The 25,783-nt window shown below is 42.7% G+C and overlaps 2 protein-coding genes across 2 annotated transcripts; one reads left to right on the plus strand and one right to left on the minus strand.

The window, feature by feature from the left end:
• Positions 1-483: 483 nt before the first annotated feature.
• On the minus strand, positions 484-5,001 carry BBS12 (Bardet-Biedl syndrome 12). The gene has a single exon (XM_057377169.1). The coding sequence runs from the start codon at positions 3,934-3,936 to the stop codon at positions 1,819-1,821; it is 2,118 nt and encodes a 705-aa protein (XP_057233152.1). The 5' UTR covers positions 3,937-5,001; the 3' UTR covers positions 484-1,818.
• Positions 5,002-5,470: 469 nt separating this feature from the next.
• LOC130579956 (uncharacterized) lies at positions 5,471-9,578 on the plus strand. Its single transcript, XM_057377168.1, has 5 exons — positions 5,471-5,583; positions 6,860-7,015; positions 7,919-8,047; positions 8,147-8,284; positions 8,501-9,578. Exons 1-5 carry the CDS (start codon positions 5,581-5,583, stop codon positions 8,588-8,590), a joined length of 516 nt encoding a protein of 171 aa, XP_057233151.1. The 5' UTR covers positions 5,471-5,580; the 3' UTR covers positions 8,591-9,578.
• Positions 9,579-25,783: the final 16,205 nt, after the last annotated feature.

A 25,783-nucleotide genomic window follows, 5' to 3' on the forward strand; every position in this document is an offset into this window, starting at 1 on the left:
GAGATAATTTTAAGTAATCCAGGATACAGGATCTACCTAGTTTATAAAATGTTCCATTTTGTTGGCCTGCAGAAAACAGGCATTAATTAATCAAAATGTAAAATCTGACAGCTTTTTAGAAAACCTCTTGTCCGAGTTTCAGCATCACAGCATTTAAATATATCATTATGTGCTTTTTAAAAGCCTGATTGGAAAAATTACATCATTTTGGACTTTCTCAACATTTGGTGCGTCAGCTCCCAGTGTCTAAGAGCCCCATAAATAGATGTTGGACCACCTCAATACAATTCATGTCTGCAGATTTTCCATAACAGACTTCACTCTATTATTCAAATAAATTGCAAGTGGATCTTTTCCTGGGAACAAGGGTTATGCAACGCRCAGCACAGGAGGCTCAAGAAAAACAGTATAAAGTCAAACATGAGCTGCAAACACTTACAGAGCAGCAGAGTCTGTTTATATTTATGTTGTGTTTCTGTTTCATTCTCACTTAACCGCTGCCAGCTCCTTTTGCCTCTTTTGATCTACCAGACTCTTCTCTCTCACATCTTGGTACACCAGGAGCGTGGCCAAGAAGCTGAACACCAATTTGCCAACTKATTGACAATAAAAACATAATTGCAGCATGATCAAAACTTTAATATCCTTATCCTTATGCTGCTAGGAACTATTGTTCCAAATTAAAATTAATAACCCCTACAGTACTGATGAGATTTTGTCAAAATCCACTAWATTCTGGGATCTGACAGAAAACCAAATATTTAGTTTCAGGTCAGAGATGTAACACGACTTCAATACACACAGACACAGATACCCCTATAAGTATCTAGACCTTATTTGTGGATGAATTTCATTATGTGTGCTGCCAGCCATGAGCATTTTAATGAGAAAGTTCTTGAATGCAAGGATCCACTTTAGCATCACCATTTCCATTCATTTTCCATTCTATTTTCACCAGACTGGTGAGACATTTCACTTTCAGTGTGACTCAGAATGCCAAGTTCAGAAAAAAAGTATCTCCATAGCTACACACCTCTTTCTTGCAATGAAGTGCCAGTTCTCCAGTGCCCAGCTTTCAAACTGTCAGTTCTGTAACACAGCAAAAATGCCTTGCCTCAACCATCGTGATGGATTCGTTTCGTTGTTAGCCGACATCTAAAACTTGGAACATTTTCCTCTCTGCAAGGATAGCTGAAAGACCCCAAGGAAATAATCTAAAAATCCAGCTGATGATGTAAAAAAAAATTGTGTGTAGAAATGCATCCAGTCTATAGTACCAAAAGGAAGGATTCAGCCTGAATTGGTCAAAACCAGAGAAATTCTAGAGGGTATATATTGGAAATAGGATATATATGGACCATAAAAATATACAAAAATAGAATCTATTCATACAATCTCTCAGTATAAAATGTAACACTCACATTATTTCAAGTTTAACTCTTAGGTTTACAGTGTACAGAAATTAGGAACAGGATATTAATTAAGAAATAATTACACTACATTCTTTCATTTAACACAAGTACTGCAATGTTATGTAARAAATCTCTACCTTTCTTTAAACGACATTAAGAGACATCCATACAGACAATGCCATTAGCTAGAAAGGGAGGGCTGGGGTTAGAGATAAGCCCACAAATTATTTTTGTTATTTAGTTCCCATTTATAGAAATCAGAAATTACCTTGTGGCTGTCTCTCATTCTGACTTCCAATGTTACATTCTAAAGTCACAATCACAYCTCAGTGTTTGCTTTATAAAAACATGTAGGTTGCACCTGGACTTCCCCCACTGACCCGTGGACTTAAAAATCCTGAMAGTCCTATAAAAACATAAATTCACTTGACACATGTGAGTTCAAGAGTTGATTCCTTTGGGGGCCTGTGATAATTTCAGTGTCTGTTTGAAGCACCAGCAGCACCAGGTCCAGAGCTCTCCTCCATGCCTCTGTCTTGGCTGCAACATTATCAAAAACCTTTAAAGTCTTGCCATGATCAGGAAAGGGATCAGAGCCATCCCCCAGCACTCCACCTCTCCTAAACTCTTCCAAAACATAAGCTGAGGGAGAGGCACAGGCTGCTGCTTTCTGGAGGTGATGATCCACTGAGGCACCTGCTTCCAACTCTGACCCAGCCTTTGCAGTGTTACACAGCACCACGGAGAGGTACCGCTTCCAGCCACTTGCCAGTGCTTGGAGCACRATGGATTTATACTCTGCCAGCCAGGGACTGGGAAGCTCTCTCACAGCTTTGTCGTTTCCCAGTCTCTSGGGCTGCTCTGCAAGCACTCGGATRTGASTGAGGCACAAGAGCTCCACTGCACCGCCCCCAGGGAAAACTTTCCCATCCTTTAGAGCGTGGTGGAGTCGATACARCAAAGTCCAGAACTGGTCTTCGAGGAGCTGCACCCTGGAAGGCAGGGCAGTGGTGAGCACGGCCGTGAGCAGGGGGATGCCTCCCGCGCCGAGCCGCACCGGCACCAGCTCTCCCAGATCCATCGCGCGCCCATCGCTGGCCTTCCACAGCTCTGCCCAGGCCCCGTTCCCCACACAGGAAGCGTTCAGTTGGCTCAGGTATGTCACTGCCTGGGCACCCGTGACCTGCCCAAAGGCATGTAGAACATCCCGAGCCACACAACCAATTACCAGTATCCTGCTGGCAATGCATCCTTCCATKAAGTTTTCACACACGTTTCCTTTGACCAAAACCACGTTTACTTCAAAGCTCATCAGAAGATCCAACATTCTGCTCAGCCACGTGTCTCCTGCTCTGCTTTCCTGTGGATTGGGATGCTCCAATATGGTCCTTACATTACGGGGTCTATTAAAACCTAAGTGGCGATACTGCTCCGTGAGGTCRCCATCCATCAGCAGAATCCGAAGGGATTTGTCTGCAAAGTGTTTGATGACTGTGGCTTGCTCTGGTGACACTAAYGTGACAAAGCCTGGGGAGACACAGGAATAGCTCTCAGGCAGGCCCAGCAAGCAGCACGTCACAATCTCTGCGATGTTAAGCTGGGAAGAGCCACTGCATTCTGCTCTCTCTTGCTGATAAGCAGCAATGCTTTGTAGCAGTTTCATGCTGGTCTGATTTCCATGGCTCAGAGCCAYTGCCAGGTGTCCTAAACCACAACATCCACATGGATCTGAAAGGTATCCCTGAAAGTTATCTTGTTGACTTGAAAAATGGCTTTTCCCCAGAGGGCTGAAGTATCTGCTGTGGGTTAACTTTTTCGTGATACAGCTGGATGCAGTAACACCACTTCCAGACAGCACAGATGAACTTTTGTCACCCGCTGCTTTGACAAGAGAAGCCACTGAACCAAAGCCAGCCAAGGGTGAAACCAGGCACTTGTTAAAATGACAATCATCTCCTTGATGGGAACGAGAATTTATTGGAATTACTTCTTCTGCTGAAGAAATCTCTCTCTGAAAACACAGCAAATTCTGAGGATTCCTGAGATGGTCACATCCAACTTGGCAAGCTTTGCTTTCAAAAGCATTTGGCCTAACTCTGCTAGAACACAGCTCTTTCTTTACATCATGTATTGGTATTTGAAGACACTGGACTCTCTCACAGCAAGAGTTCAACCCCTCAGACATCACAGACACTATTGCCGGAACAGGAACGTTCTGCTGGAGGCACTCCATCACAGCATTGCTCCACGCTCCAACGAGGAACAACAGGGTACTCAYCCCAGTCTTAAATTCCTTGTTCTGAGCCTGAATGGTTTCATTAAGAAGCTGTCCAGCAGCACTTGTCAAATCCAAACTTTCAATCAGTCTAACAGCAGAACAAATCAATGTGCTCTGGTTGGTGCTTTCATCCACAATGAATTTATGTGATTTCATTGGCCCCAAGAATGTTCTCCCAGGAGATGCTAAGGATGAGAGCTGCTGGAGTCCAATGTGTCTCCTGGTATTCACATCCTTGAAAGCCATGGGCAGCRGGCAGCATCTGTGAACAGACCACAGATTACTACCCCATCCTCACAGCAAGCCAGAGTACAAATCACCAAAAAATTAACTTATTCTAACCCTCATACAGCTCTCCTCTTCATCCTGTGCACTTATTATGAGCATCAATGCTCACAGGTGCTGAAACAGTGCACTGTTAAAATACTATGGAATTGTTTCTGGGCGGCTGATAGTAAAGAGCTGTTAATTCCCATGGTTTCTTACACTTCCAGCAGTACAGGCTGTGTGGAACTACCACCTCCCTGCTGATCTGCTATCTGGAATTTCAGTTATTTGCCTTGCTTAGGGCAAAAGTTCATTAGAGCAGAACAGACAAATTACACGCAAAACTCAAGAGCTCAGTGCAGAACTTGGTAACAATAGTCATGTCACTGACTTTAACCTTCAAATCTGGAAAAACATATTTTATTCCAATACTATTTAGTCCAATCAGCATGCATGAATACTTCATTAAGTGAAATAAAAGCAATGCCACTTCATACCTGACGAACTGCCAAGACTTTAAAGTTTTGACCAATTATTCATTCTTAATATATCAAAAAGAAATCTTTCCCTCAAAATCTCTTCCACACCATGGTCCCGTGGCTGACCATGTGGATTAAAATAAAGCTTCCTTTTAGAAATACAAAGCATACACACCAAAAATTGAGAACCCTGAGCCTTGTACCTTTTATGCTCAGATTCAAATAATAGAAACACAGCATGGTTTGGGTGGGAAGGGACCTTAAAGATAATTTTGTTCCACACACACCGCCCCCTCCCCACCATGGGCAAGGACATCTTCCACTATCCCGGGCTGATCAGAGCCACATCCAGCCTGGCCTTGAACACTTCCAGGGATGGGGCAGCCACAGCTTCTCTGGGCAATCTGTTCCAATCCCTCATCACCCTCACAATAAAGACTTTCTTCGTAATATCCAATCTAAATCTACTGTCTGTCGGTTTGAATCCATTCCCCTTTGTCCTGTCACTACATGCCCTTGTAAATAGTCTTGCTCCATCTTTTCTGTAAGTTCCCCTCAGGCACTGGAATTTATTAACGACATCTTTTATTCCGGACCCCTAGAAGGCCCGTTTGCGTAGCTATTCCAAATCCAAATCGCTCTTTGTTTCCCAACCCACAAAACGAAAGCCCACTCGTAGTATTCCTAGGGAGAGGACGCGCTCCCCGGCCCGCCGGCCCCACACGCCCGAGGGGGAAGCCGCCTGGAGCGGACACACCGGAACTGAGCTGGCGGCGGTCTGGCCGCTTCCTGCGTGCCGGGGGGTGCCGGGCCGGCCGGTGCGGGYGTCTCACCGGAGGGGCCGCGTTCCCGGCGCTGCCGCCGCTTCCCTGGACACGGAGTTGCCTGGACACGGGACCGCCGCTCCCTCAGGCGCCCCGCGCGCGAGCCCGCCCACCCGCTCGCGCACCTGTCAATCACGGGCAAGCAGCGCCGCTATTGGCCAGCGCCGTGAGGGGGCGGGCTCGCGGGCTCGTTCCGCGCGCTCACTGGCCGGCCGGGCGGCGCGTGTGGGTGCGCGCGGCGGCGCGGAGCGTCCCGTCCCGTCCCGTCCCGTCCCGTCCCGTTCGGTGCGGTCCCAGCCCGGAGCGGCATTCCCGGCCGGATGGTGAGCGCGCCCTCCCCGCCGCGGGCTCCCTTCCCACCGCCGCCTCCCCCGAGCCTCTCCGCCCTCTCCCGCCGACAGCAGGACTTGTGCAAASCCCCTGGAGGTTCCACCTTTTCCCAGGCCGTAGCTGCTGCCCGGTTATCTCGCACAACGCATCCCGGAGAGCCCCCCTCCAACGGGAAAAACACGCCCRGAAAAATACCGGGATTCGCAAAATACGTCTCGGCAGGCCGGAGGGAACATGCCTGGTTCCTCTTGGCACAGCTCACGTATCTCCGCGTCGTTCGGGCCCCGGCAGCGTTGTTGGAATGGCACCGAGCAGGCCGGGAGGTGGAACCTGAAAGGGATTTGCACAACTCAGATGTGAAATAAATGGAACAATAAGTCTCGGTAGTCAGGTAAAGGTCTGGTGTGCCTTTTTTCCTGAGACTCATATAAAGAGTAAAAATCTGATGCCTGTGTTAATGAAAGGGAAAAGTCAGAGGTGAGCCAGATAAATGGCTTTGCAATTCAACCARGGAGGGACAAATCACGTTGAAAAAYGAAATTTCACTTCCAAATRCAAGAAAATGGAATCTGTGTTACATATTGGGTACTTGAAAGAGAGAGATCCCAGCCAAAAAAATTGTAATGATGCAGCAGAGGCAAGAGTAGTCAGCAGTAGCTAGGTAACAAATTCCTTGTTTTGTGTGTTTTATTTATTTACTTTTATAAAGCCTACCCATTTAAAACTGGAGGTGGGAGGGACTTGCCTTCATGATTCTGTGCAGATTGGAGACTGAAGGACTAAAATCCATCTGCTGCCGATTTGAAAACAAAACTGTTCTTGAGGAAAGCTTCTTTCCTGCTTTMTAGATGGGGGAACACTGTGTACTGCACTGGCTTACACCAGAAGCAAGAAAGGACTCAGAAGTGTCCTGGATAATGATGCACAAGGCAAATGGCACAAAGTGCAGAGGGTCTTGGTCAACTCAGTGAGGTGTTCRTTTTCAGGCTGCCCACCTGTTCTTCTGGCATTACTCCTTTAATGRATGATCTTTTTGTTTAAAGCAGAAAACATGAAGCCCAAATGTCCATTCCCCAGGAACAAAGTCTTAGCTTGTTTTCTTTCTAGAATAACCTAAGAAAATGAGCATAGAGACCCCGTGTCTACCACTTGCAGCAAGGAATTTCTCTTGCCTTTGCTACAGCTTTAATGTTATTTATAATTTACTGTATTTTAAATTCTCYCTGGAATGGGCTGTTTCTTATCTGTTCTCTCCCTCACTTTCTAAAGGCATCCAACTATAGAAAACCTGGCTTAAGTACAGCCCAGCGGAAGAAAAGTGGCTTGAAACCTGAACTTACAGAAGAGCAAAAGCAGGAGATCAGAGAAGCTTTTGATTTGTTTGACACTGATGGATCTGGAAGCATCGACATAAAAGAACTGAAGGTTTTCAAACCTTTTTTTTTTCTTCTTTGGATGAAAATACCTTTGATCTCAAAATTGTAGCTGCTTTTTCTGTTTGTCCATCCCTATTTATTTTAAAGTAGATTTGGAGTACAAAGAAGAGGAATGGATTTCTGTTATGACTGAATTTGGGGTGCACTCTGCATATAATGCTTCACAGCAGACAGGCTTTTCTACGATGTGGATATTTAGGTCTGATGGTTTTGTTAGCTGAGCATTAGAGAAACTACACAGTTTCAGTTTTCATGGCTAAGTGGCTCTTCCTGGGAAGTGGAGTTTTTTTTTGTGCTGGGATGAGTATCAGAATATAAATTTTTTTTTCACCTGAGAACTAAATGCAGATTTTACAAACATTCAGGAAAGTTACAACCATGTTTGCATATATGTAATGCAAAAATTACCTGGTTTTTAATTTAAAAAAGAACAAAATGGGGATCATAGTTGCATTTCAGTAACAATTCAGGCAGTTTGCATGCRCTTGCATGCACATAGTAGTACAAGGAGGAAGATGATTCTCAGTTGTCTCCCTCTGTTATGTGTCTGATCTTTTTGTAAGCATGAACCCTGTTATTTGTCTCCTTTACCTAGATTTCTCACACTCTGCCTCAATTTCTATATATGTAACCTGAAGGCATGAGTTATCTCTGCCTAATATTAGCTATAAATTTCCACGACACCATATAGCAAAAACATCTTAAGAATATCAAATCTATACTATTTTTGTTCAGCAAGATGAAAGAAGCTGGTTGAAGACACCAAGGTGTTTTTGTGGCAATGAGTTRTCACTACAGTTCTGGACAAGGAAATGAAACAAGTATTAGCTGAGCTCTTACACCAAAATTCTGATAGCCTTTAAACAGAATTGCTTTTGCTATTTTGGCTCAGGTTGCGATGCGTGCCTTAGGCTTTGAGCCAAAGAAGGAAGAGATTAAGAAGATGATAGCAGACATTGACAAGGAAGGAAGTGGCACCATCGACTTTGAAGACTTTTTGGCTATGATGACACAAAAAATGGTAGGAATTCTTAGTAGAAATTCTTGTGGCAGCTTAAGAAAAAGGAACATCTCAGTGCCAGGAGTTTGCTGATTAACGTATGCTCTACTCTTGGTTTAGAGCGAAAAGGATTCAAAAGAAGAAATCCTGAAAGCTTTCAGATTATTTGATGATGATGGGACAGGAAAAATTTCATTCAAAAACTTGAAAAGGGTTGCCAAGGAGCTGGGAGAAAATTTAACAGATGAAGAACTTCAGGTAAGTTCTGGTTTTCCAGAGCTTTTCTAACAGGCACAGACCAATCCTATAGCTCCTAAGGATTGGGTGGAAATTTAGGTCTATACTGAAAGTGCTGAGAGATCAGAAGTATRAAGAGCAGTCAAATACATAGTTATGTTTTATTATTGTCTTGATGAGTGGAATATCTTGTGTTTAGAGTCCAGTGCCTGACCAAATGTCCAATGTGTTTTATAGGAAATGATTGATGAAGCTGATCGAGATGGAGATGGGGAAGTAAATGAGCAAGAATTTTTGAGAATCATGAAGAAAACTAGCTTATACTAATATCTGTTGCCTTGCTATATAGCTGGTCCAAAAGACAACCYGGAAAAGGTTTAAAAACTGCGCTTGTGCCTCCTAAATATTTTCTGCCATGTAAAGAAAGTCTGAAAGGACAGATTTTCTGGTTCATTCTTCTTTTTCATCGAAGATAATTGGGGAAGGAGGGCTGCAGTACCCAAAACTGCCAAAATGAGATACTGTAAAAGTCAAAAGGAAGAATGAACTGAGCCTGTAAGGCAGGATCCCTTCCACTCCACCATAACAACTTCCCTGATTGCCATTTTGGATAAAAACAGCTGTGTTTTACTATTTAACAAGATATTTCACTTGAGATGTGAAGATTCCCACTGCTGCTTGACTTTCCTAAGTCTAGAGATAGAAGGGACAAGCACAGTATTTTTTATTCCTTTGAAGGTTTTATAGGTTATCTTTTGATATTTGTCTCCTGATGTTCATTTTCATGAAAGATTCTAAAATGAATTGCATATTTGTCTGTATTTCTATATGAAACGCTGTTTTTCCTATGGCAAGTTGTTATTAGATTTAATGGGAAGCAAACGTAGATTTGGTTCTTCCTTTGGAGCTGTGTGCCATCCATAGATGTTCTTGTGTTTATCTGATCACCTGAAACCTGAATGAAACTTGAATGTAACCTGCTTGGGTGACCAAAGTTTATTRTATAACCAGGCAACACCTTGTGCCATTGTTCTTACTCCCCAGATATTACAGAGCTGCTGTTACTCCAGGGTTTCAGGTACCTAAAAAGTTCATTTCCGTGGTGCACTAGAGTAAAWTTTGTCTTGTTGACAGTTACATTGTAGAGAGGATTTGTATCTGAAGTAGCTCACTATGAGTATCTGTGGAACACTGAATGTATTTAGATCCATACAATCCAAATTCATTTCACACATCACAGATTTTGGGGTGKTTTTTTTAGGAATACCTTCATTTTCTTYAGTATTTCTTGCATATACTGGCAATGTAGGACTTACTGGAGTTTCTTTCTGAATTAAGGTTATAAAGCAGTGACACACAACCTGGTATCTGATTATGTGGTTCTGCAGGAGGGTTTATCCTGTATAGACAATCAGCTTCAAAACTTTCAAAGCCTGTAAAGCTCCAGAGACCCGAGAAGTCTGCTATTATTAACATAGTCAGTGGCAGTAGATGTAAACTGTAGTACTGTAAGTGTTTTAAAATGTCTTAACTTTGTATAAGTGTGAAATAAAACTGTTTTGCAAGTTAAAGAGTTTTCGTGCTTATTGTGTATTTTTTTTAAATTATTTTAAAGTCTGAGAGGGTTCACCAAGTACGTTTTCACTTTCATTTATCTCTTCTTTCTAAGTGAGGAATTCTTAGGTGCAGGAGTCTGTCACGTAATTCCTCTTCCACTGTGCTGATTAAAAGTTTCTAGTACTAACCACATACATTCAGAAAGGGAAATTTGAAGTTCTAGTCGATTATGGGGAATCCCAGAGTCACTCCTATTAAGTGACTGTACTTTTTGTTTATGCTGTCACAGGAAGAGATTGATGACTGTGGTTTATCTATGATGCATGTTACTTCTCTCTTCCTGTTCTAATCCCATTACCTGCCCTGAAGGTAGGAAAAAGCCACACAATCATACCTGCCATGTGTACTACAATGGTGAAATGTAATTTGTGGTTTGCCCACTAATCTCTGAAGTCTGGAATGTCAAAYAGTGTCTGAATTAACACAAAATTTGCAAGTGTTAACAGAACAAGTGTCTCATGGTGCTTTAGTGTGCAGGAAACTGAGAGTGAACTCCATCCTTTACTTTCCCCTTCCCCTTCATGCTGACATGGAGAGTGGGTCCTTACCTGGCATCTGCAGATTCCCCTCGGATGGCTGCAATTCAGACACTGCATTCATTGTGTGCACCCAGCTGAGATCCTGCACCAGCARAGTCTGGTTTTCACTCTGAGTGTTCGTTCTAGGCAGATACTGCACAGAAAAGAAAGTGGAACTGCACTTCGTGTCTGGCAAACACCTAAATATCAAAGCATTGTTAAGGGCAACAAATAATGCTGCAAATATTGCAAATATTGATAATACTCAAAATGACTTGTAATGAAATATGTTTTGAAATTAAAAAGTACCAGGCTTTTAATAAAGCACAAAATAGTTCAAGAAAAAAAAATTGCTTACAATTTATATCCAAAAATATGACAATTGCATGGCAATTTCAATATCCCACATGCAGCTTCTAAGTTATCATCTCTCAGACCCACAGTTCAGTCCCACAATCCTGCCAGTCTTACAACAAGGCAAATCCTCAGTTGGCTTTAGGGAAAAAAACCCCAAGGAACTGCCAAGGAGTGCTRTGCTCTCACTTCATTAGGTGTGAGTTTGTTTTCAGAGCAATGAGCACAGGATCAACTTCTAACATTGCAGAAGGAAAAAGGTTTCTTTTCAGTACACCTATCTTGGCATTTAAAAGAGGATGGGGGAAAGCAACAGAGGAAACATTTGTGTACTTTCACATGCCAAGAGTCTTACTAACAGAGCCCAAATAGTTCCATAAACTGATGAGGCATTTMATATTAAAATATTTAAATTGGTTATTTACAGTTTTGAAGACTAACTCACATCCTGCAAACTGCCTGGCAAAGTCACGCCAGGTGTTTGAAATGCTAAATACCAATTCCCAGGAAACCTCCTYACTGAGTTAAATAAATCGAATACTGCCACACTGCAACTGCTTTTAAACGCCTCTGGAGAGTGTAACTAGATTCTGAGCAGGGCACAGGGCAGCAAAGTGCTCCGTCTGCAGGCTGAGATGAGCCTTGGCACTTGAGGAAAGGCACCCTCAGGGGAYAATCCTGCAAAGACAGCTTCCTTTRTGCCACACAAATGAGGGCTGGTAAATCTGAGAGCAGTGACAGCCTCGCTAGAGGGCATCCACTTACTGACGTGTGAGTTGAGTGAGGCTTTGATGCTTATTCGCCTCCTCTGTGGCTTTCAATAACGAGGGAAAGTACGCTCACAAACACCATCCAGACTAGACTTGAAATCCGTGGTTGGATAGAGAATTATTTTCTCTGAAAGGAAGAACACAAAGCTTCTCTGACACCCCATGTGCAAARCGCTGTAATTATTAGTCAGTTGTTCAAAGCTAAACCCCCAAACCACACTTTCTGAAACTCCCACTCTGTATCRATAATTGCAGACACTCTCTCAGGAGAGCAGAGAATTCAACTTGCCTTTCACACAGTCCCCCCGAGTGCTCTGACCACTGTGCAGTTCTGTTCTCCCTTTGGGAATACTGCTATCAAATGGAAGCAGGGACAGAGCCAGACTCACTGCAAGATGCTTGTGGTACTTCCCTTAGGACGTGAGAAAGCTGGAATCGTGGCCTCACTTCGAGTCAAGAGGAACAAGGATCTGAGAATTAGACTCTTGTCCCCAAGGTGAGTGTTACCTTTAGGGATGTGGCATAACTCCAGTGGCCTTATGGAACCTAAACCTATAGTTCTTGACCTCTTTGCAGCTCTGGCTGCCACTAATTACTGAACTTGAAATTGCTCACGGCATTTTTTTGCTTGTCTGCATTAGATTTGACAYGAAGAATATTAACAAAGCAAAACTGTCCAAGCTGAGCTGCAAAAGTGCAAGATTCCCTTGTTCTCAAGGCCCCTTTATTTCCCCTGAAAGCTTCTAACTGGTTCTAGCAGTGAATGAGTAGAAAGAACACTCACACATTAAATAAAGCCATAAAAATAAGTTTCCATAGGAAGCMAATGCAACAGCTTAACCTAACCCATTTCCACTATTATTTTGAACCATTCTCTACCCAAAAGCATGGCTTAGTGCAAGTAAACAAACCAGCAAAATTCACACATCCATGCTGTTGTCTGAAATTGCTTCCTAGTATGGTTAATTCACCTCAAGATAGAAAAAACAGAGTTATGCTTTCCTCCAAATTTTTCAGACATCCAAATGAGAAGTACCACAAAAGCTCTAAACATCAAGGAAAAAGTGACCACAACCATGGCRGCTCTGAGTTAGAAACACTAGAAGATATTTCAGTTTTAAAAAGCAACATTTTACCATCCTGTAGAAATGTGGTATCAGATGATCTCAGTTTGCATTTCCATGTTTCCTCTTTAGAGAGCTTAGGGCATAACTGGYCAAAGAAATCCACAGAAACACAGTTCCCACACATCCTTTGAATGTTTTGTTTAAATCTCCATACACTGCAGTCATTGTGAGGGTGAAAAGAATTGCTGCAGAACAGCCCCTTTCAGAAAGGATATAAATGTTTCAAGTTTTTTTGGGCTTTTTTTTTTTTTTTAAATCAGGTTAACTAAATTATTGATGAAGTTATTGATGTTAGTCATAGAAAAACAGGTACCTTTTGCAGAAATAAAAGGAGATTTTTGCCTAGATGAAAAAAAATCATGTCAGTGAAGGTACAGTCCATCTAGAGCAGATAACAGGTGAAAGAGTGCTAAAACTACAGTTATTTTTTTCTAAGCAGAAAATTACCATAGTTGAGACTAGTAATATCTCTTTACATGGCTCTGCTTCAGCTTTCTCCTTACTATTAGGAACCAATAAAGTATTCATCAAAATGGCCGACAGGTGTGAATATTACTTCTGTTTGTACTCTGAAATATATAAATACTTTTTGTCAAATCCTGATAAACTGAGTAACTGTCTGGGTGGAYTAAATGCTTAGGATTATTCTGCAGAAAACAACTTTATTATTGCTTACAGCATTAAAAACGGCAATATTACAAATCCAAGAGAAAATATGAGCTGAAARTGTTTATGTGTCACAATTAAATAAGCTTTTAGAAGGTGGGAGGGAAGAAAAAGGTACTTTTATTCTTCCCAGTACCAACCCAAGATGCAGTAGATAGGATATAATTTGTCGCGAGGGGATTTTTGCGCTGAGATTCAGAATTCTCCCAACTGTCAAACATCCTGCAGTGCCGTGACTCACTGAGGCAAGGTCTAGGATGGTGCAATCCTGACACACTCCTGCCAAGGCTCAGCATCATCTATTCCCACTGTCTGCAGCAGGACTAAGCAGTGCTTTAGCACTTCTGCAAAACTGGGCCTTAGACAATGAAGGCTTTAGGTATGGGCTTCCTATTTCCTGCGGTGGATTTGTGTAGGTGGCCTTGTTACCAGAAATCCATACTCCTACACAGCAACTTCTGACTGTGTTTCTGCAGAAATGACTATGATGAAAGGAATGAAATATTTTGAAAATAAAAATCATRTGTTTGTTTCTCCAAACCAATCGGGTTACCTCCTGCTAGCGAGATCAATTTCTTCACCTCTTGGGTGGCAAAATTAAGAGTGGGGTAGAAAACAAAGGGATTAATATTTGCAAGGGTATGGTGGCTCGGGTTGGTGCACACACAGAGAGGGGAGAGCCTGTGTGAACTGTCCTCTGCCCATTGCTGGCGGCTGAGTCACCAGCTCAGCTTCAGAACTTCTTGCTGCTGCATTTCGCAGCCAGGAAAATCCCACATCCTCCCAGTGGGTGTAGGAAACGCAGCTACAACCTCTGGATGTGTCGGCACCAAACACAAAGGGGAGATTGTGGTGTGGGCGGTGGCTGTGGGCTCAGGGCCCGTGTGCCAGGATCTTGCCGACAGCATCCCATGGAGCTGTGAGCAGCCTGGGCCAGCACTGCCTGCCCACAGCCCCACTGGTTTGCCAAGGCCAACACTGCAAGGAGTGACCAGCTCTACCTCCCCACATGGGGACCTGCCAGGGCCACCAGGAAATGGTCCCTCCTAGCCATTCTCATCCTCTCTCTCTGCTTATTGGCAAGGAGCACATCACACCTTGCCCTTCCTGGCCTTCCCCAGCCCAGGCTGTTTGCCTTCAAGGGGCTAATGGAAGTTTCAGCTCTTGCCATGCTGCTGTGGCCAGCACAGCCCTTGTGGCTCCAGAGAAGGTGCTACTCTCAGCTCCCACCCATCTCACTCCCAGCCATGTTCCATGATTGCAGARATGGATGCAATAAGCCAGGGCAGCCTCAATCCCTATTTTTCCAGTACTGTCTGAACACTGCCAACGCTGTTTCCGATGATGGCTCTGCAAGCATCCTGCYGGGAGAGCAACCCAAGACATTGCTCACAGATCCATCTTGTTTCCTTCCATGTGTTCTCTGTGGCACTTGCCAAGCTCTTGTTGAGGGTGGTGTCACTCTGAGAAGACCGCAAGCATCCTGGGTCAGGCAGCCAATACCTGGCTCTTCAACCTAGGATTGAGTATTGCTCTTGGGAAAGGAAACACCGGAACAGACTGGCATGGGTTTGCCCAGCTGTCTGGGCAATTGCTCCAGACAAAAGCCCTTTTGAGAAGCTGCTCCTGTAAAGTGAATGAGACCTGACATCCCTAAATGTGAGGTGGCAACTGTAGAGCTCTGCTGGCAGTGCGAAAGGTTGCCTTAGGAAAGCAATCAAACAGCCTCAGTCAGCCCCAGGAAGTACAAGCCTTCCCATCCCAAATCTCCAATGCCTTATAAGCAACTTGGATCAGAACAGGCGTCAGTGCCCTAGCCAATCCCACAGCCCTAACACAATCCTTCTTCACCATTATTGGGTTCAGCCTGTCCCTTTCTACCCAAACTGCTTTGTAGTGATAATTTACAGATGTATGATGCCCATACAGGACACTGCTAAATATCTACAGCTGCATTTTTCGACTGAATCTCCTTCTACATATTGGAGTTAGAATGAATTTATATCAACGAATTGCACATGAGCTGCTGGCTCATTGTCCTGGWGTTCAAAAGTTCAAGGTGGTTTTTGAGCAACACCTGCAAGTGTCAAGGTGGCAGAGTAATTCCTTTTAAGATACAAAATTATTTGTTTTTAAGAGTGAAGCACTGATTCAAACTGAATCTAGGTATTTAATGGAAAATGGAATCTAGAACAGTAATATTTTGTGGCATTGTTGCCATCCTGAAACTTTCACAGTTCATAAGACTTAGACAAAAAGAAATCATTTCACACTTATTTCAGCAGTTTCCATTGAGAGATTGGCTYGTTCAAGACACCATCTCTTTAAAAACATGACATCAACCTCAACAGACGTTACTGGATAATGCTTACTGAGTTCCTAGCAATTACCACTATTGTTTATTTGCATACGAGTTGTCTTAGGGACTATCCAAGCAGAACTGTAATAGCCCCATGCCCTAGAAAGCTTTCAGCCTCAGCAGATGACAGATAATACATAAGGCAGTATTGGCCAGAAATCCAAGCAATGTTGACATCTTTTCTGATAATCATTTGTTAGAAAAACTCTCTGAAGATGATTGAAATTGGGATGTTTTGGAAATACCAAAKAAAAGTGCACTCTTAAATATGTAACAGGAGGGTGGTAGAGCCTTGGAGCACAGGCCAATGAGAGATGGAAAGGAATGAACCAACAGCAAGTGGGAGATGATGACGAGGCTGCGAGTACATCACAACTGGCCTTGGATGAACAGCCATTTACTTGCACCTAATGCAGCAGAGAAATCCCAGAAATTGTTTAAGCAGAGAGGYAGGCTTAGAAAATTAACTTTGCAGTAGCAGGCAAGGAAGGCAAGAAGATTCCTGAAATAACAGAAGTACAAGAGGAATGTTTAATGTTGTGAATGAAATCTTCCCGTTACTGAGTACAMATCCAGATTTATGCATCACCTGGATACAAAACAGTCCTAGACAAAGATGATGCTTATCCTCATTTTAACTCCTAATAGTAAACATCTGTGCTGCTTTTCCAGATTTCCTTYTTAAATATTACAAACTGAATTCTAGAGGAGATCTGGATACATTTTCACCTTTAAATGATGAATAACACAACAGAGGACTATTTCAAGGCACAAATGAGAGGCATACACCAGAGAGCAATGGAGGAAGTGCCTCCAAGGCTTAGCGCAAACACACAAACTCTGTATCCCAACCCCTCCCATGGGCAGACTGGCACAAAAATATGAACATCTTTAAACACAGGATGTGTTGCTCAATGTGATCACAGGTGGCTGCTTGTTTTACACAACTGTGGTAATAACTGAGAGTTATTTTTGGCAGACACAAACTTCTTTAACCAGCTGAGCGCCATCTTGGTCCTCCCTGTGTTGTGTTATGATAATTGGAGATGTTCAAAAAAGGTGCAGAGGCACTTCCTTCCTCATTCATTTATAACAAGCTGATGGCTTCTTTCATATGCAATAAAGGGTTTGCCATCAATTACTAAAGGAAAGGGGCAGGGGGAGCAGGCTTTAACAGCAGTGTTAGAGACTAAGCACAAAAATACACTTGTGTGATAAATTTACCAGYTGACAAGCTTTCTGTCTGACTTTTTAAACACCAGCACACAGCCTCTGTGCAGAGACTTTTGCAGCTCAGCTGATGCAGCAAATATCTGATGTTAATAACTCAGCAGCCCATGGGATACCCAGGCATACAGGACAATGTGGATTTCAATTTTCCATCAATGCTCTTTGTTTCCTTTCCAATTTAAGTCAGTCTCTAAGAATTCATGATCAAAATATAGAAGCCTTTAATAATTTCTTCTTCAGCAACCAGACAAGGTTTGATTTWTTTACATCACATTATAGTATTTGCTATCAATACAACTTCCATGTCTTAACTGAGGATGCAAAAGATGAGGAAAACCATAAACCAAGATGTGTAATACTATTGGTATTAYACAACTTGCACAACTCACTCGCAGGTGGCTTCTTGTTTCATGTGGCTGTGGAAATGTACCTGAGGGATTGTGGGAGATACTGATCTCCYTTAACAAAGATTTTTAGTGGTTCGGAAGTGTTTTTATGCATAGAAACCCTGTGGAACAGTTCCAAGCACCTCCTCTTAGTCCCTGTGTCTCAAGGCCAAAATTTGCTCTGGTACAAAATYATGGGAAGGTGGAGGAAAGCACAAGCCAGTAGTGAGAGAGYAATGCAGAAAACAAGTTTTTAAGAGCAGATGGTGCAGGCATGCACCACACCTTTGCCTGTGGCTCGACAGCTTGGAGAGGAAATCCAGAGAGAACAGAATAACTTCAACATGAGCAGAATCTGGTTCATTACACAGGCCTTKCTACAGCAATGCTGGGTGATGCATCTGGAGGTTTTGTTTTTGTAATGGATGGGATTTACAAACGTAAGTTTTTTCTACTTTCAAAGAGGACAAATTTCATTTCAGAGCTCATAAATATAAGAGGATTCTGATATAAGCACAATGTCTTGAGTTTTACTTTTGCCAGTTCAAAGGATCCCACATTGAAACCTGTAAGACTTGGACAAGAACGGCAAAAGCTGAACAATGTAATTAAAAATGAGGGGGAACTGGGAGAAGTTACTGAGATTTTGGAACTGACCTCGACAACAGCAAGAGTGAAAAAYCACAGTATTTCAAAATTACACTTCCCACTTCATTAGACCTCATTATGCCATGGTTTAATATCATATGGTTTTTGGAAGAGAATACCATTTTGCTTTTGGAATAAAACTGAAATCTCAAACAAATCTCTCTGTGAATGCAAGAGAGGCATGACTAATTCATCTCCAGTCTTCAGAGTCCATAGCTCTCTGGAGGCACAGAAAATTGCCAGGTAAGGGCAGTACAGAGGCAAAGACAAACTCCATATTTAAAAGAGCAGCAGCYATATTCACTTGTTCAACCTTAATTCATTGTGTTGCTGAGCTCCATTATTACCCTTTAATTGCAYGACCTTGCAGATTTTCCCACTGGATTCTTGCTATTGACAGAAAAAGCCTGCAATTAACTGATCTTTCTCCTTGTTTGCATTATTTTGCGCACCCAATAAATTCAGCATAAGGTCTTGTAAAAAAAATCCACATTCCTTTATGTGCTGTACTCATCCAAATGCCCTCATTCCTTACAAATACAAACACATCTACTTTCAGACAGCTGATAGGCAATATTGCACTGTTTCCCCATTTTAGTCATAAAGTACAGGAAAATCATTGGAAATGAAGATTAATAGTAGTGATAATCATTCTGCTGCCTGACATAAAAGCTTTGGCCAGTGTGAGCTGCAAACAAAGTGCTTGGCATGTCAACCTGCACTGGCTGCAAACCACAACCCCTAAAAAAAGCCTTTTCTACCACCCAAAAGCAAATCCCCTTAATTTTATGTTTAGAATAAATCACTCCAAAGAGGCTTAAGGATTCGAAGAAAAAATATTCTCCGAAGATGATGCCAGGTTTTCTCAGCAGTCTTTGACTATGAACTCCTTTTCATTTGACATGATATCTGTCCTCAGCCGCACATCTTCTATTTCATGCAAATTCTGAGCATTTTGAAGTCCAATACTGCAAACTTGTATTTAGAGGAATCAAGCATGGTTTATTTCAGCAGTAAAATATCTGACCTRTAGCTAGAAACTTCTGAGTTTATATCTTGTTGTGCTGATATTATGTATTTTTTATATATCTTTTTTTTCAGGGTCATATAATACCTTTTAACAATCTTTGCCCTGAAAAAGCAGGTGTCTTCTAGTTCCTGCAAAAGTTTAACCCAGTAACACGGGCTTTTGACCTGTGTATGTTTTTCATCTTAACCAGAACTTAAAAACTATGTTGCAAATGCCAGTGCTATCCTAATGCATCTCTCTTTGCTTTCTAATTTAGTTGCCTTGGCAAAGGTTATTRTAAACAAATGTTACTGAGAGTCTCAGTTCAATTCTGAGTAAGAGAAGCCCCCACAAGCCAACAGCTGTATTTAATACACAGGCAGAACCAGCGGTTAGCCTGAATTTCTTTTAAGAAGCCTTCCTGCAGACTTGTTTGCTTCTCATACTAAAGAAATGCAGAACTGCAGATACAGGCTTTTGTCTTGAAGCCTTTGACAGAGAAAAGTTGTCTTTTTTTCTCCCTTGCACAGCTCTTATTTCAGTACTAGCATGTGCAATTTTATGGATCAGTAATTCAGAGGAAGAATGCCCACTAAAAAAAGGTAAGACTACAGAATGGTGTCTCTTGTTTTGGGAAAACTAGTTCTTGTTTAAGGTGTTCCTGCTCTGCATTTCTAGGGGTGGAATCTGGGTCTGCTGAAAAGTAAATCTTTCTGAGTAACTCCATGTGCAGACAGATGTATTCTGGATTAAGAACAGTGGGTGCCCATATAGTTTATACATTTTTACTCTTTCTTGTGGAGTTAACCAAAAGAGAGAAAGAAGATCTTGCACTGGTGATTACTTCTTTTAAATATTGAATTTCAAGGGTATATAGGCAGACTTTACCTAGCATGGCAATTCTTTTTGCATATTTGTGATAGAAAACGTTGGTAATAGTCTCCTGCAAGTCTCTTTTTCTTTTTCTACTATAACTTTGTCTAGATTAAGTATCAGACAGTGCTCTGCCTCTCACAAGCCCATTTTCCCCTTCATTATTCAGTCAGAAAAGGATGATGTTTGGGAAACTGGAAGGTTGTACCTAGAGATAAAAATCCAAATTAAGGACCCCTTCCTTAGCCAACTTAGACCAACACTACAGCACATGGATTGAGTCCTATAACGTCCATTTAAAACCCTTGATTTCAAAGAAACTACTCCTTCTGGTAAGAGCTATACCTTCTGCTCTTGGCTTGCCTCTGCAGAAATAAGTATCATTAATTGGAGCTAACTTGAGGTGAAGAAGAATTGGAGCTAACTTGAAGCAGAGATTAGGTAGGCTTTTGTTATTTCTATAASTTAGAATAGGGTCTTTGGGGTGTTGTATTTATAATAACAATGATAAAACCAAATGTTGTATGGTATTTTCATGCTTCCTGATTCCCAATTGACATAAATCTGCAGCCAGACACTGTGCAAGCTGAAGCAACAGAAATACACAGCCCAAACCCCTCTGATGCCCTAAGCTGCCCACACAAGTCCCTTGACTGTGTTTAGCACGCAGGACCTGTGTGCTACTCCCCGACATTAAGCCTCCCCATCTCCTGCACGCTGCTGCAGCTGACAGGAGAAAGTCTGCTTTGGCTCTGCTAAAGTGAAGCTAAAATAAAGCCAGACTCGATTTTCTTGGCTGCCGATACGCTGAAAGAAATCAGTGAAAAATCCGAGGGCAACCTCAATCCACACTGTGGCTGTGGCCTGCAGCAGTCACTGCAATTGCTGTGGTGTGCCATGAATTACCCCCGCTCATCTTTCCTGCTGCGCACTCGCGCTGYGGTGGATTCCTGCCCCAGCCCTGCTCACCCAGGGAAAGCAACATGGCCAACAAAACCATCTTGGGTCATGTCCAGCTGTTCTGCTCATTGATTGCCTCTGGGCAATTCCACACTGCTTAGAGAGAACACCCCATGCAATGATAGTCAAAGCAAAGGCCAGCAGACACCCTGAATATTTCTGCGTCACGGAGGACTCCCTAAAGGGCAAATTCTTCCATTTCTAAAAGCAAGAATTCTTTTCTTATTCTAGGTCACTTGTGGAACCACACAGATAACAGATCTCAACCAAACGTCACTAATGATAAGGTCGGGGGCTTTCAGAATGTGTTTCTGAAGGCAGGCATTTTATTTAGGTGTCTAAATGCAGGAGGCAATTTTCAGCACACCATTTCCAACACTCACTTCTGAAAGCACTGACCCAGGTATCACTGATACACTTGGATATTGAAAAATCAAGCAGGCTGGCCTGGTGTCCCACCAGGGAAAGGAAAAGTGCAGTGGTCGTTTAAACACTGATTTGCTCAGTAGGATGGCAGCAGCCACAGCACCCTGTGTGTCATAAACATTGCTATTTTCTGACTGACTRTGACCACACAGGACTGAGTCACCTAATTTGTAGCTGCCAGTGCAATGTAGGCAGCTCACAGGCTGGAAACAGCAGCCTGGATTTTATCCCAAAACACGCTTCCCTGCTCTCGACTCCACGGAAATTTCTATTGCAGCTGAACAGCCTGCAAATAACAAAGTCTAAGCATGCAGAGGCAAAGGATGATTTTTGCAAAACGCAGGGCTGGTCCTTGGCTGCACTATGGATTCTGGAGCACCTGGATGGTGCTTCCCCACAATCTCCTCTGTGGTTCAGCCATCCCCAGGGGAAAATTCAACAGTCGCTATTCCAGACAGTAAAATAATTACTTTTGGCTGAAGAAATTAAATGTCACTGAGCCGTAATCAAAATATTGTTTTGTTTTCAAAGAACACTTCAGCTCGAAGGCCACTGAGTCCATCTCTGACCGTGCAGTGTCTTGACACATGGGAGGAAAAAYACATAGCCTTGTTTCCATTTTTCTCTGTTTTCACCTGAATGACTGGATCACAGTTAAATGACCGCAGACAGAAGGAAAAAGATCACCAAACAGGAGTGGAAATGTGAAATGCGTCAAATGGCATTCTYTTTTTTTTCTTGTAGTCAGTCAGAAGTGCTCAGGGGTTGTGGCCAATCAGGCAAGAACAGGCAGGCTGTATGCAGAATGGGAGATTTGTGACGGTGAAGTCCTATCGGGGTTTTTTGGGACAGTTACATATAAGACACCAAAGGAATGGCTCAGAATGGCTCCCCACCTACAATGTTTCTTTTCCTTTACATTTACGGTAATGATGTTTGGGCAACAGTTTGCTTTTTTCAGTTCCCACTTACGATTCATTGTGAAACTTGGTAAGATTGGCCATGTTATGTTACTCCATGAGTATGTGGATAAAGACATTTTTCTTCAACAGTTTTTTTCTTGTATTCATAAACCTATCCCACTATTTGAGTCATTCCTTAGGGTGAAGAACACAGGTGGCATTGCTCTGGCAGCAACCTTCTGCTATGGCTCTCATGTTTATTACTGTGTGTATAAAACAGATCATGTCTGATACTTTGTCCAATCACTTAAACAGTGAGTACCAAAATTGCAGAAACTTTCATCATTGCTACAGCAAGCAGTTTAGATAGGATTTGGAACAATGGGCAGATCTATAAACAATTACTAAAGTAAACTCCACATAATGCTAACTGCAGCAGCATTGCAAACTACAAAGATCAACTTACAAATTTARGTACTCTRAAGTTTTTAGTAGAAATAATTGGTSTGAAATCAAAGTTTCTACTCTAACCCTGACCGTGGGTGCAAAGGAAAGGAATTCATTTGGCTATACTACAGAACAGCTTCCAAACTGCRCAGTGAGTGTTGCTATTTCTTTTACTTCATAAATGTAAAATTTGTATTTTWGGTTGTCCAGGCCTTTGATTCACTTCCCATTCGCTGATGTTAAGTCATTTGATTTTATTCAATTCAGAACTTCATGGAATATCTGTATCCTAGTCTGCTTAGTGAAACTCGACTTCCTATGAAGGTAACCAAGTAAAAWCTCTCTTAGACCATTTCCAGTTGCAGAAATAATACCTAAAGAAACACCGTCTGACAAAGCCTTCAAGAAGAAAACACTTCCAGTAGACAAAGAATATAATTTTAAAGGCAACCCTAAATGAGAACCTTTTGACATCTGATAACTTTTTCGGTACCTGTGGATTACCTTCTTCTGGAAAACTCTCAGGTGGCTGCATAGTGCTTCAGCAGACCAGTTTGTCTTTGCCTGTAATGAAGACCAACGCCTGTCTATATTACCCTTGGCAATACAAATCTGTGAGCAAACTGCTGTTGGAATAAAAATTTACTGCTATTCATGTATGGGATTGCAAAATGTAAAGCAAAACAGTAGAAGTGACAAAAGATAAGCCAGCATTTTTATATTTCACTTCATTAAAACATGGATTGTTCAATCTCTTATTATGCTGTCTTATTCTTTTTAAAACACTGCCTTATTGCTATCCACAGGCTTAACGTTCTCGAAGGTGGTTGCAGGTTTGGTCATTTCTCACCATCTTGGTAGAGATGTACATGAAAGGGGTACATTTCTAAGCTGAAGACACCACCTTGGCACCCATAGAAAGCATGTGTGAATGTCCCCAGGGTCCCTTTAGCCACAAAGCACCACAAGRTTTCACACCGACGTGTGCTGAAAGGGAGCAGACTGACACCCACATGTACCCAGGTGTGAGTGTCAGCAACCACAGACCCCAGAGGGATTTCTGGAGGTGCAGGTTTTGACACTTGTAGATGTCACCAGAGAGCTCCTGGCTGGTCACAGGTTTCCTGTCACCCAGGAAAGGGGGCACCAATGTGAATGTGAAAGGAACTGCTAGGAACTGGTAGGAACTGCAATACTTATGCTGCTGTAGCTCTGATGACCTATGGTGTGAGTGAATCCAGGTTTGYAAAAGGAAGCTTTCATTTCTGCCCCTGAGAGGTGACGGCTTACTGGTGTGACAGCTCACAGACTTAGAATATACTCAAAAGCAATTAAAAAAAAAATTATCTTGTGATATATTCAGCTTGCAATTCAGTTGTGGACAGGGGATTTCATTTTTCCCCACATGAATRTGACTAGTCTCAGAACTCTAGGAAGAATATCTATTACATTCTAGCAAAACTGTAAATTCCTCCAGAAAAAGCACGCTAGTTTAGTCATGTGAAATGATTTCTAAATAAATCATAAAAAAATCACGTCTACCATTCTTTCTATCTTACAGTAAATGTGGTTGATAGGTACATCAAATGTAGCTCTAAAAAAGTGTGTAGATGGTGAAAATTAAGTTAATCATGGAATCATAGGATGGTTTTGGTAGGAAGGGATCTTAAAGATCCTCCAGTTCCAACACCCTGCCATGGGCAGGTAACTTTCCATTAGACCAGGCTGCTCAGAGCCACATCCACCCTGGTCTTGGAACACCTCCATGGATGGAGAATCCACAACMYCTCTGGGCAACCTGTTTCAGTGCCTCACCACCCTTACAGAAAAAGATGTCTTCCTAAATCTAATCTAAACCAACCCTCCTTCAATTTAAGGCCATTTGTTCTTGTCCTGTGCACTTGTGAAAAGTCMCTCTCCAGGYTTTTATGTACTGGAAGGTGCTTTAATGTTTCCCTGGAGCCCTCCTTGTCCAAGTTGAACAACCAAAGTCTCTCAGCCTCTGTTCATAGGAGAGGAGTTCCAGCCCAGTGATCAACTCCGTGTCTCTCCTCTGGACTCATTCCAGAGGCAGTTTGGTTGGTAATGCTAGCAGAGCCCATCTGAGGAAACTGTCAGCACGCAGAGTTTATGTGCAGCTGCAGATCCCGGTACAGGCTGCTGCGGCTGTGCCGGTGCCAGCATGGGAAGCGTGCCCTGTCAGCAGCACTGCTTCTGGTCACACTCAGCACTGATCCCTCTCCCCACCACCTTCAGGAGTATTAATTAAAAGTGATTCATAAAATGCATTCTCCAGCCAGCAGCTGATTTCTACTCCACACAGCCCTCAGCGAGAGGGCCAAGGAGCTCGGCCATTTGACCTCAAGTGCCCTCTCGGCAATTCACAGCAAGTATGTCAGCACTGCCATAAATGTCACAACTTCTGTCACAGCCCTTCATTAATTTTTTGTCACCCCCTTAGTCACCCTTCCTCCTAGAGTCACAAGGCTCTGCACTGACCTGCAGGAGTCGGGGCTGGCAGCCAAGCAGGAGGGGCTCGGGGAGGAGGTTTGTACAACTTCTCTGCTCTATTGTTCTTGCCTGGGTAGCAGGGCTTGGTTACTCCACAGTCTWCCTTGTAATAATTTTGAAAAAAAAATCCTGTTAGGGAAATGGAAAATAAARAGTATTTCACTACCCTTTATTCAGTACTATACTTACATTTTTTATTTAAAYCCAGTGCAATTTGTTGTGAGCTCAGGGACTTTCCTTACCCTCATGGACCAATCCCCCAAATGCACCCAGCCCTCCCAGTCCACCAAACAGGTGCTGGGTGTCCAGAGTGCTCCTGCAGCTGATGCACACAGTTYAACTCCCACCAAAGCTGTCTCCCTCTCTAGGAATCATTTGATAAGACAAAACCAGGCATATGAACAAGGTACATTTTCAGCCAGATTACACAATACTCATCCTGCTCACCAAATGGAACTGGAAATACAGACTTCACACCAGACTAGTCTTTAGGTCTGATTTGATAAAGAGGGACAGGAATTCTGATGTAGGTAGTGGGAATCACTGTCCTGTAAAGACCCAAGTAAGTCAGTGCACCACCAGATCCAGGCATCAATCCTGCTTGCAAAGCATTGAAGAGGCTGCAGAAACAGTCACAGCCTTTGCCCAGGTGAAGGGAACTGCAAGGTCAGATCCAGCTTGAGGAAACCATCCCCAGCACCCAGCTGRGTTAGCCCT

Source organism: Malurus melanocephalus, unplaced genomic scaffold (genome assembly GCF_030028575.1).
Source record: "Malurus melanocephalus ecotype Western Australia unplaced genomic scaffold, MMel_1.1 scaffold_304, whole genome shotgun sequence".
NCBI classification, from domain to species: domain Eukaryota; kingdom Metazoa; phylum Chordata; class Aves; order Passeriformes; family Maluridae; genus Malurus; species Malurus melanocephalus.

Bases quoted from the DNA above. Each gene is read 5' to 3' on its own strand.
- LOC130579956 (XM_057377168.1), top strand. The intron at 8,048-8,146 runs GTAGGAATTCTT...CTCTTGGTTTAG, and splicing joins CTATGATGACACAAAAAATG to AGCGAAAAGGATTCAAAAGA. The intron at 8,285-8,500 runs GTAAGTTCTGGT...TGTGTTTTATAG, and splicing joins TAACAGATGAAGAACTTCAG to GAAATGATTGATGAAGCTGA.